This window comes from Babylonia areolata, chromosome 23 (genome assembly GCF_041734735.1).
Source record: "Babylonia areolata isolate BAREFJ2019XMU chromosome 23, ASM4173473v1, whole genome shotgun sequence".
In the NCBI taxonomy this organism is placed as follows: Eukaryota; Metazoa; Mollusca; class Gastropoda; order Neogastropoda; family Buccinidae; genus Babylonia; species Babylonia areolata.
This window is the reverse complement of record NC_134898.1, coordinates 49,029,104-49,041,536: the sequence shown is the minus strand read 5'-3', so window position 1 is coordinate 49,041,536 and position 12,433 is coordinate 49,029,104. Positions and strand designations below refer to the sequence as shown.

General features: G+C 46.5%; 1 protein-coding gene across 1 annotated transcript in view; it reads left to right on the top strand.

The window, feature by feature from the left end:
* Window positions 1–12,433, top strand: part of LOC143297702 (uncharacterized) — a 212,952-nt gene that overhangs the window by 198,808 nt on the left and 1,711 nt on the right. Inside the window, exons 13-18 of the mRNA XM_076610124.1 lie at window positions 2,738–2,908; window positions 4,166–4,372; window positions 5,827–5,977; window positions 7,201–7,540; window positions 8,298–9,465; window positions 10,908–11,039. Coding sequence (XP_076466239.1) covers window positions 2,738–2,908; window positions 4,166–4,372; window positions 5,827–5,977; window positions 7,201–7,540; window positions 8,298–9,465; window positions 10,908–11,039 — 2,169 coding nt within the window. The remainder of the gene's footprint in view (window positions 1–2,737; window positions 2,909–4,165; window positions 4,373–5,826; window positions 5,978–7,200; window positions 7,541–8,297; window positions 9,466–10,907; window positions 11,040–12,433) is intronic.

Sequence of the window (12,433 nt, the reverse complement as noted above, 5' to 3'; positions counted from 1 at the left end):
GGCAAAATTCTGTAGAAAAATCCACTTTGATAGGAAAAACAAATAAAACTGCACGCAGGAAAAAATACAAAAAAAAAAGGGTGGCGCTGTAGTATAGCAATGAGCTCTCCCTGGGGGGAGCAGCCTGAATTTCACACAGAGAAATCTGTTGTGATAAAAAGAAATACAAATACAAATAATGATGATGGTGATGATGATGGATTGGCGTTTGTGTAGCGCAAGTGAATTCAGACTCTTACCACCCATTCACACACAGCCACGCCCGAAAATGACTAACCACATTTAACCCATCACACACGCTCCCATGAACAAAACACAGTTCAGATATAACAGTGAAGAAAAATGAGATCACAGAATGCCTCTCACAACAGATGAGTTTTGTTTAGCTGGGATTTGAACACAGGGAGTACTGGCTGGAGCCGAAGACCAACAGTCAGAGAATTCCAGACATTAGGAGCACAAAACTAAAACTGGCCAAACTGACTTCCAAATACGGTTTGGTGGCCTGGTGGTAACACGTCCATCTTGGAAGTGAGAGAATCTGATTTGCATGGGATTGAACCCCACTCTCAGCAGTGTTTTCTCCCCGTCTGCTACATCTTGAGTGGTGGTCTGGATGCTAGTCATTCGGAATAGATGATAAGTCAAGGTCCTGTGTGAAGCATGCAGTTGGAATGCATGAAAGAGTTTCAGTTTCAGTAGCTCAAGGAGGCGTCACTGCGTTCGGACAAATCCATATACGCTACACCACATCTGCCAAGCAGATGACTGACCAGCAGTGTAACCCAATGCATGAAAGAACGAGCAGCAAGCAAATTCTGTATAAAAAAAAAGAAGACTTTGATAGGAAAATGAATATAGGTGCTTGCAGGCAGGGAAAATGAATATAGGTGCTTGCAGGCAGGGAAAATGAATATAGGTGCTTGCAGGCAGGGAAAATGAATATAGGTAGTTGCAGGCAGGGAAAATGAATATAGGTGCTTGCAGGCAGGGAAAATGAATATAGGTGCTTGCAGGCAGGGAAAATGAATATAGGTAGTTGCAGGCAGGGAAAATGAATATAGGTAGTTGCAGGCAGGGAAAATGAATATAGGTGCTTGCAGGCAGGGAAAATGAATATAGGTGCTTGCAGGCAGGGAAAATGAATATAGGTAGTTGCAGGCAGGGAAAATGAATACAGGTAGTTGCAGGCAGGGAAAATGAATATAGGTAGTTGCAGGCAGGGAAAATGAATATAGGTAGTTGCAGGCAGGGAAAATGAATATAGGTAGTTGCAGGCAGGGAAAATGAATATAGGTGCTTGCAGGCAGGGAAAATGAATATAGGTAGTTGCAGGCAGGGAAAATGAATATAGGTGCTTGCAGGCAGAGAAAATGAATATAGGTGCTTGCAGGCAGGGAAAATGAATATAGGTAGTTGCAGGCAGGGAAAATGAATATAGGTAGTTGCAGGCAGGGAAAATGAATATAGGTGCTTGCAGGCAGAGAAAATGAATATAGGTGCTTGCAGGCAGGGAAAATGAATATAGGTAGTTGCAGGCAGGGAAAATGAATATAGGTGCTTGCAGGCAGGGAAAATGAATATAGGTGCTTGCAGGCAGGGAAAATGAATATAGGTAGTTGCTGGCAGGGAAAATAAATATAGGTAGTTGCAGGCAGGGAAAATGAATATAGGTAGTTGCAGGCAGTTTCAGTTTCAGTAGCTCAAGGAGGCGTCACTGCGTTCGGACAAAACCATATACGCTACACCACATCTGCCAAGCAGATGCCTGACCAGCAGCGTAACCCAACGCGCTTAGTCAGGCCTTGGAAAAAAAAACAAAAAAAAAAAAAACAAAAAAAAAACACACAACCACACACACAAAGAGGCAGAGAAAAGGAAGTAAATGAAAGGTTGGCACTGCACTGTTGAACACTGAATCAGAAGTCCAACACCAAACTGATTCTGCAATGGTGCCTCCTGATTATTATCATTATTATCACTGTTATTCTGTTTATAATTATGGTAATTATTATTCATTATTATCACTGTTAATATTGTCATTAATATTTTTAGTATAATCTAATAATATATAAAAAAAAAAAATGTCGTTCTGTTTTGATGTAGCAGGAAATGACGTTTGACTGGATTGCAGACAGCAGTCTGTTAACAAGATGTCTTATCGCTGAGTTGTAACAAAATTTTGGCCAAGAAGATTATAAACAGATAGGCATGATTTGCATCACTTTGACATAGTAATTATTTTTTTCAACCAAACTGGGAGTATATATGATACAAAGTCCTTATTTCTGTCGCGATGTTTGAGGGAGAGAGTCAGATGTTTGTATCAGTTTGACATGGTAAGTGTATTTATTAAACAAACTAGGAGTTACAGTATAATACTTCTTCTTTGTTAGAGGGCTGCAACCGGCACGTGCACTTCTATGTATATGAGTGGGCTTTAATATGTATGATTGTTTTTACCCCGCCATTAGGCAGCCATACTCCATTTTCAGGGGTGTGCATGCTGGATATGGTCTTGTTTCCATAATTCACCGAACACTGGCATGGATTACAGGATCTTTAACAAGCGTATTTGATCTTCTGAATGCGTATACACACGAAGGGGAGTCAGGCACAAGCAGGTCTGCACATACCTTGACCTGGGAGATCGGAGTCGGAAAAATCTCCACCCTTTTACCCACCAGGCACAGTTATTATTATTACAATAGTGGCCACGGGCTTTGTGATGTGTCAGGGAGAGAGCCAGTTCCGGGCCGGGCCCCCCAGGCCCCCCCTCCTGCGTCAGGACCCCGCCACCACCGCCCTCTACAACTCGGCCGCCCACGCTGGGGCCTTCATCGGCCTGGCCAGGGCCAAGGTGGACTTCACTCCCCCAGAGGGCGACACTGATTCCCTGACCTACAAGGTGAAACGTCACACCCAGTCGTTGTTTACTGATGATAATGATATGATAATGTACTCTACTTATATGGCGCAAAAACCCCATAGATGGGTTCTCAGCGCCTCACGTGAAACAGTACATATATAACAGTGCATTGTACCACACATGAAGACATAGAAGTGGAAAACAAAATATGTATCCACCAATGTCAGTACTACAAATTGCAGATACATGAATAATTGCAGGAAAAAGCCACAAAATACACACACACACACACACACACACACACACACACACACACACATTTGTGGTCATCATTGGTTGTTATTTGTCGTCATTATTGGTAGTGTGGTTGTTTTTTGGTGTTATTATTGGTGGTGTGGTAATTTTTTGTGGTCATTATTGGTGGTGTGTTTGTGGTCATTATTCATGGTGAGATAATTATCTGTTGTCATTGTTGGTGGTGTGGTCATTATCTGTTGTCATTGGTGGTGTCATTGTTGGTGATGTGGTCATTATTTATGGTCATTGTTGGTGGTGTGGTCATTATTTATGGTCATTGTTGGTGGTGTTCATTATCTGTTGTCATTGTTGGTGTCATTGTTGGTGATGTGGTCATTATTTATGGTCATTGCTGGTGTCATTGTTGGTGGTGTGGTCATTATTTATTGTCATTGGTGGTGTCATTGTTGGTGGTGAGGTCATTATTTGTTGTCATTGGTGGTGTCATTGTTGGTGGTGTGGTCATTATTTATGGTCATTGCTGGTGTCATTGTTGGTGGTGTGGTCATTATTTGTTGTCATTGTTGGTGGTGTGGACTTCATCGAATATCAAATGGTGTTTTCATGATGTGTTGAATGAGGATTATATTTTTATGAAGACAGGTGGAACAATTCACATAATGGGTATGACCCAATAGTACAGAGTTCCATCAGTGTACATGATACTTTCAGTGTTTTTCATTATTTAATGTTGCTTTTTTTTTAATTTGATTTATTTTGATTTGACTTGACTTCATCTTAAACAGAAAAGGGGACATCATTCACATATCTGTTTAATGTGTTTGGTTTTGTTGTTTTTTTTTTTTTTACAGGAAGGGGACATAATTCATAGGATTATGACCTGATACTGCACAGACTTTAATACCTGTGGTGATATTTTTGGTGTTTTTCATTGCTTAATGTTGCTGGTTTCTCTTTTTAAAGACTTTTTTCTTTAGAATCATATTGTTTAATGTTGCTGGTTTTTCTTTTTTTTCTTTTCATTTTTTCATTCTACAGAAAGGGGACATCATTCACATTATGGCCACGACCCCTGGAGGTCACGGGCGGGGAGCGATGCGTGGCGTGGTGGGCGGCTTCTCACTGACCAACGTGGAGATCCTCAGCATGCCACAGTACCACAAGCCGCCCCACAAGCCCCACAAGAACACGTGTAAACCCAAACCTCGCTCTGTGGAGGACCTCATGACCAGGATCGGGCTGGAGGTATGTCTGAGAATTGGTTGTTTTTTCTATGGGTTTTTAAACATTTTTGCTGCCCGATCATCAGTACTGTTTCAGTGGCATTACTCCCACACCACTTATTCCGAGACCCCCATACACAGCCACACCTGGATTCGTCTGTCACACTCCTAGTGCAGGCAGTCCACAGGGAACCATCGATGCTAGGTCACCAGGAGGCTACACATCAGAGGAGACCCTGCACAGTTGCTGTCACTTTGATGGTGTTCGGTAGTGTCTGTTCTGATTTAATGTACTGAGGACACCACCTACTAATCTCCCTACGGACAACAATAACGGCTTAGTCACGGAGCCAGACTAGGTCAGCGTCTCCCCCAGAGTGGAGACTGCCACCACGTCCCTCCAGCAAGAGCCCCCCATGAATCCGCCAGCACTGAAGACCTTGATAAGACTCACCCCAAGCGTCGGAAGTGCAGGGGTATCGAAACTGAGGTCACAATGAGAGCGGGGCATGAAAGGCCATATAATTTGGGGCTTTTTTTTTTTACTGATGGAGGAGGAGGAGGAGGAAGATGACGATGCTGCTATGGAGGTCCATTTAGGTTTGGGACTATGTGACAAGGCTGTACTCTGTGCTTTACTTTGTCACAATGATATCCCAGCATCAACCAGGCCCAAGGGATACAGACACTTGCAGCGTTGGTCAGGAAATTAGAGCAACACACCCAAAGATGCATTCATGAAGCGGAGGATACTCATTTGTGTGGTCCCAGTCATTGTGTTTGAGAGTTTGTCTTGTCCCACTGTGCGCCTCAGAACAGCAGGGGAGGCAACTGCTGCCCCGAATGTCAGGGCTGGAATTTGATTACAGTGAGGAGAGTGTCTTGCCCAAGTTACGTCCTCACTCTCTCGGCCATGAGCCATGGAGGGTTTTAGGACAGTCTGTACTGGGATGGTCCCCAAATGTCAACTTGCCCCCAATGACTCGTGAGTCACTGGCAAGCTGTTGTGTTTCAGCAACTGATGAAGGTTTTTAATTGGACTCGTGAATCATTTAGCCAGTTGTTGTGTTTCAGCAACTGACAAAGGTTTTTAATTGGACTCGTGAGTCATTTTTGTGAGCCTTTGTTTTTCAGCAACTGTCAAAGGTGTTTAATTGGAACTTGGAGTCATGTGTCAGCTATTGTGTGTCAGCATCTGTCAAAGGTGTTTAATTGGAACTTGGAGTCATATGTCACCTATTGTGTTTCAGCAACTGTCAAAGGTGTTTAATTGGAACTTGGAGTCATATGTCAGCTATTGTGTTTCAGCAACTGATGAAGATGTTTAATTGGATTCGTGATTCACTGGCCAAGTTGTGTTTCAGCAACTGATGAAGATGTTTAATTGGATTCGTGATTCACTGGCCAAGTTGTGTTTCAGCAACTGACGAAGATGTTTAATTGGATTCGTGATTCACTGGCCAAGTTGTGTTTCAGCAACTGACGAAGGTGTTTGTGGACAACGGGTTTGACACGCTGGAGATTTTCTCGGAGATTGACGAAGGGGACCTCAACACCCTGGGCATCCTGCAGCCAGAACACCGCGCCAAGGTGCTGACTGCCGCCGAGCTGCTGCTGGACTCGGACTGTGAGTTCTCTCTGCGTGCCCCCCCCCCCCCACCTTCCTTTCTTTTCTCTCTTTTGGTTCAAAGATTCAAAGAAATGTTAATCCTTTTGCCCTTTTTGGGGTGTGGAGGATACAGTTACCATGCATGCTCATTGAATCACAACTTCAGTCCATCAGTGTCACCAAAACAAAACAAGCAACACACTCACACGTACACTCACACGTACACGTACACACACACGTACACACACGTACACACACACGTACACACACACATACACACGTACACACGTACACACACACACACACACACACACAGACACAGACACACACACACACACACACACACACACACACACACACACACACACACACACACACACACACACACACACACACACACACACACACACACACACAGAGATCTCTCCTGACACTTGTGTACACTTACACTCTCGCGCATTCACAAACGCACTCAAAAGCACAGACCCACACATACACACAAACACACACATACACACACGCACAGAGGCTGCCACTGACTGGCCGCAAGAGGGATGGGAAAAGATCTCTGATGCCAAGAACGTGGCGTCTAGTGTGTTGCTCAGTCTATTGTATTTGGAAAGGCCCACAGAGACTCTGTTCCGTTTTGAAGAAATTTGCGCAATGTTGGTTTGGAAATGATGCCGATATTTGTTTGATTTGCAAAGCATCGTGCTCTACCTTTCATGTTAGACTGTGCTATACTGAAGAGGGATTTGGGGGGGGGGGGGGGTCTGGGGGTCTGAAAAAAAATTCTGTCTTTCTTCTGTGGCTTCACCACACTGAGTTTCTCTTTCTGAGGGGGGTGTAAAGTCACAATTAATTCATTTCCAAATGGATGAATAAGGATGTAATGATCGTATTGTATTGTACTGACTGTATTGTATTGATTTGATTGCATTGTTTTGTATTGTATTGACATATATGTTTTGTATTGTATTGATCTGTATTGTATTGTATTGATATGCATTTTATTGTATTGATATGTACTGTATGATATTGTATTGTTTGGTGTTATATTGATATGTATTGTACTGTATTATATTGATAAGCATTGTATTGATTGTATTTGTGTTGTAATGATATGCATCATATTGTATTGATATATATTGCATTGCACTGTACTGTATCGATCCCAGAAAACATTGTTGCCCTCTGTGTGTGACGATCAGCTGTTGTTGCCCTCTGTGTGTGACGATCAGCTGCAGACCTGTCAGACGGAGGCCAGATCTGCGGAGCCTTGCTGGACGCCAGGCTGGGGGTGGGAGGGCAGCGAGGAGGGGGGGTCAGCTCCTCAGAACCCACCACCTCCTCCTCCTCCTCCACCACTGGCCTGTCCCCATCCACACCGGTGCGGGCCGCACCGGCCGACAGCCCCCTGCTGGGGGGAGGCAAGGGGGGCAACTCGAGCAGCCGCGACTCTGGGTGCTACGCCAGCAGCGAGCAGCTGAAGAAGGCGGCGGCAGGGTCTGCGTCGTCCAGGGGGCTGGGGGCTCACCACCAGGGCCGTGCCTCTCCCGCTGGCCCCTCCGGCCCTGCCAAGTCAGTGTGACTGGGGGGTGGGGATGCGGGGAGGGAGAGGAGGGCAGGGGGGAGGAAGGGGGGGGCATGAATGAAGGGGAGAGGATTTAGGGGGTGGGGGCAGAGGATAGAGGGGGTGGGGCAGAGGATAGAGGGGGTGGGGCAGAGGATTTAGGGGGTGGGGGCAGAGGATAGAGGGGGTGGGGGTGGAGGGATATTGTGGGTATGCGTTGGGGAGGAGAGGGTTAGGGGTGGACAGATGTGGGGGTGGACGGGTGCGGGGCCGGTGTTGGGGAGGAGGAGGGGGTGGGTGGAGGTGGAGAGAGTTTCAGTTTCTCAGGAGGCATCACTGCATTCAGGCAAATCCATATGCACTACACCACATCTGCTCGGCAGGTGCCTGACCGGCAGCATAACCCAGCGTGCTTTGTCAGACCTGGATTGCATGCACATACTTGTGTACCTGTCGGATTGGAGTTCTTCTACAGAATTTTGTCAGAGGACAACACTCTCACTGCCATGGGCTCTTTTAAAGATAGTCACTATATAAGTATCAATGATTATGATGATAATAATAATAATGATAATAATGGTAATAATAATGATAATGATAATAATAAGAAGAAGGAGAAGGAAAAAAAGACTTTGTTAAACATCACAGTTGTTGTGTATGACATGCTGTAAATGAGTAACATCACATCTTTTGTCAAGTTCTGCCACCTAAAGGCCCAAGCACCTGACAGCCCCCCAAAACCAAGAAAAACGGACCTGATTTCAGGTGCCTGTGCCGGCAGTGTGGGAAGCCCAAGGCCCCGGCAGGCAGCGTTGGCAGCGAGCTGAGCGCGGAGGACCAGGAGGTCTTCGCCATCACGGCGGGGTCGCAGCGACCCACCACCTCCACCCCCACCCCCACCACCCTGGCCTCCTCCTCCTCCTCCTCCACCACCGTCATCACCCTGCCCCAGTCCGGGCTGTGCTCGTCCTGCACGCTGGCCCAGCCTCACTCCCACTCGCGCTGTGAGAGCAAGTCATCGAAGCAGTCGCTGAGCTCGGCCTGCACCCAGCTGACCTCCCTCAGCCCCGAGGAGGAGGTTGGGGCCTGTGAGCAGCGGTCTGGCCAGGATCTGACGACGATGATGACGCCGACGATGCCGACGACTACGCCGCACCACCACCACCACCACCACGGCCACGGGGTGGGGTCTGGGCAGTGGGAGTCAGGGTGTGTGCAGTGTGCACAGGAGGCGGCACTGCTCACCTCGCAGATGGCGGGGCAGGACGGTGCAGACAGACTGTCCCAGCAGCAGAGCGGTGTGTATGGCGGGTACCCCTACACTGCAGGGTATGCGATGTACGAGGGCTACCCATCCCAGTACCCGGATTTCCAGGCGGGAGGGGGTCCTGGGGGGAGTCTGCGAAGCGGGCAGAGGACCCCGAGTTCGATGCACTACGGGATGCCTGGGCACTACCCTGCCCAGCACTCCCACTACGCTCCCTCCTCGCACTACCGCGCCGGCCACTACGCCGGGCACTACGCCGCATACTATGGCGGGTCACAGAGCGCAGGTCACTACTACCCGAGCCACCACTACGGGGCGCAGTACGGCGGGGCCTCGGCCCACTACCGGTCCACATCCACCCCGGTCTACCCGGCAGGGGGAGTCACCCAACAGCCCCTCTCCCCTGCCACCCTGTCCCTCACCGCCTCCCCCACCTCCTCCCAGCCCCCCCGCATGTCCCTCAAGCTGCACCGCTCCGTGTCGCAGGAGTCGGGGGGGTCACTGTACCCAGCCTGCGCCAGCCCCCGTGGGCCAGACTACGCGGCGGGGGGCAGCGGGGGGCACAAGGGGGCCAGTCGCAGCCCCACCCGCTCCCTCATCCCCCTGCTGAAGACCAAGCTGAGTGCGGAGGGAATCATCCTGACGGACGAGCCCTACTCCACACCGGTGAGTGGCTCTCTTTTTTGTGTGTGTGCTCTTTGTTTTGTGTGGTGTTTTTTTAAGGAAAGTGACTAGTCGCCGCCACTTTCAACTGTTCTGGAAGAGTAAGTAGCATGGTTTTTGTGCTCTTGTTGTGTGTGTGTGTGGTGTTTTGTGTGACATGTTCTAAGGAAGTCAGTGTAATATTATCATCTTAGATGAACAGACTATAAATAAATGAACAAACCTTCTAAGGAAGCTGGGCAGCTGCATCAACTTTTGACAGCTCTGCTTGGGCAGCCATGTTCCACACTGGTCAGTTCAGTTCAGTTACTGAAGAGGCGTCACAGCCTTCGGACAACTCCATATACGCTGCACCACATCTGCTACGCTGCTGGTCAGGCATCTGCTTGGCAGTTGTGGCGTAGCGTATATGGATTTGTCCGAACGCAGTGACGCCTCCTTGAGCTACTGAAACTGAAACTGCTAAGCAGATGCCCGATCAGCAGCATAACCTCTTTTTGTGCTCTTGTTTTGTTTCTTGTGGTGTTTTGTGTGACATATTCTTAGGAATGTTGTGATTAGCTGCAGATGTTTTTGACAAATGCTGCTTGGGCAGCCATATTCTGCAACGCTAAGTAGTTTTCTTTTTGTTCTCTTGGCTTGTTGTGAGGTGTTTTGTGCGACATGTTCTAAGGGGGGCAGGGGGGGGGGGTGTTGAGGGGGGGGGAGGAGACAGAGTGAACCATACACTTGGAATAGTTTCCGTCTTTCTCTTCGTCAAATTTCTGCACTCAGCTCTTTCAAGTCTGGGTCTGAAAATCTTCCTCTTTCTAAAAATAGCCCCCCTCTCACCCCCCCCCCCCCACCCCCTCCCACCCCTCCTCCTCTCTCTCTGCCCATCTACATTTTCTCTAGCTCTCTATTTACAGGTGTTACACATTTCATCTTTAGTCATCAGGAGCCAGTTGCAATGCTCGGAAGGAAAAGCTTAGTATGGTCGTAACCTGCTACTAACTGTGTGTAGTATGGAACTGACCAATGGCGTAGTTCGGTCAACGTAGGCATTTAGTCATGTGTAACTGTCAAAAAGTTAGAACCAAGCAATGCAACTGGCTCCAGAGCTGTGTACACTTATCAGTGACTGGTGTGTAAGCTCTTTGATTTGTCTTTGCAACAAGATTCGGTGCTGTTTAAATACTCTCTGATGATGATGACATGATTATTATTGTAAATGTTATTCTACTTCTTCATTTTTTTTCTCTTTTTTGTTTTGTTTGCTTTTTCTTTTTCTTATTATATTACTGTTATCATCATTATCATCATCATCATCATCATCATATTATTCCTACAAATTGTTTTCATAGTCTCGCTCTTCCCCTCCTTATCCCCTCGTCAGTGTCTCCAGCGAAATGGGCAAATTGATGAGACTAGCCATGGGTTGGTTGGTTGGTTGGTGTTCTCCACAGAGCGGGGAGTGTGGGGTGCCCCCTTTGCTGGTGCAGCGCTACTCGGAGGAGTTGCGTCTGGACGTGATGAGCGTGGCTCTGGTGCTGGAGCAGGTTCGAACCCTGCAGCTCCACGCCCTGCAGAGGCCCTCTGTGAGTGTGCTGTCCACTGCCAGTTTTTTTGTGTTGTCCACTGTCAGGTTTTTTGTGTTGTCCGCTGCCAGTTTTTTTGTGTTGTCTACTGCCAGTTTTTTTTGTGTTGTCTCCTGCCAGTTTTTTTTGTGTTGTCTCCTGCCAGTTTTTTTTGTGTTGTCCACTGCCAGTTTTTTTGTGTTGTCCAATGTCAGGTTTTTTTTTGCAGTTTTTTTGTGTTGTCTGCTGCCAGTTTCTTGTGTTGTCCAGTGTCAGTTTTTTGTGTTGTCTGCTGCCAGTTTTTTTTATGTTGTCCAGTGTCAGTTTTTTTGCAGTTTTCTTGTGTTGTCTGCTGCCAGTTTTCTTGTGTTGTCTGCTGCCAGTTTTTTTGTGTTGTCTGCTGCCAGTTTCTTGTGTTGTCCAATGTCAGTTTTTTTGTGTTGTCCACTGCCAGTTTTTTTATGTTGTCTGCTGCCAGTTTTTTGGGGTTTTTTGTGTTGTCTGTTGCCAGTTTTTTTGTGTTGTCCAATGTCAGGGGTTTTTTTGCAGTTATTTTGTGTTGTCTGCTGCCAGTTTCTTGTGTTGTCCAGTGTCAGTTTTTTTTGCAGTTTTCTTGTGTTGTCTGCTGTCAGTTTTTTTGTGTTGTCCAGTGTCAGTTTTTTTTGCAGTTTTCTTGTGTTGTCTGCTGTCAGTTTTTTTGTGTTGTCTGCTGCCAGTTTTTTTGTGTTGTCTGCTGCCAGTTTTCTTGTGTTGTCTGCTGCCAGTTTTTTTGTGTTGTCTGCTGCCAGTTTCTTGTGTTGTCCAATGTCAGTTTTTTTTGTGTTGTCCACTGCCAGTTTTTTTATGTTGTCTGCTGCCAGTTTTTTGTGTTGTCTGTTGCCAGTTTTTTTGTGTTGTCCAATGTCAGTTTTTTTTTCAGTTTTTTTGTGTTGTCTGCTGCCAGTTTCTTGTGTTGTCCAATGTCAGTTTTTTTGTGTTGTCCACTGCCAGTTTTTTTTATGTTGTCTGCTGCCAGTTTTTTGGGTTTTTTTGTGTTTTCTGTTGCCAGTTTTTTATGTTGTCCACTGCCAGTTTTTTTATGTTGTCAGCTGCCAGTTTTTTTATGTTGTCCACTGCCAGTTTTTTATGTTGTCCACTGCCAGTTTTTTTTGTTGTCTGATGCCAGTTTTTTATGTTGTCCAATGCCAGTTTTTTTATGTTGTCCAATGTCAGTTTTTTTATGTTGTCCGCTGCCAGTTTTTTTGTGTTGTCTGCTGCCAGTTTTTTTTATGTTGTCCAATGCCAGTTTTTTTATGTTGTCCAATGTCAGTTTTTTTGTATTGTCCACTGCCAGTTTTTTTATGTTGTCTGCTGCCAGTTTTTTTTGTGTGTGTTGTTGTTTTTTGTTGTCTGCTGCCAGTTTTTTTTGGTTTTTT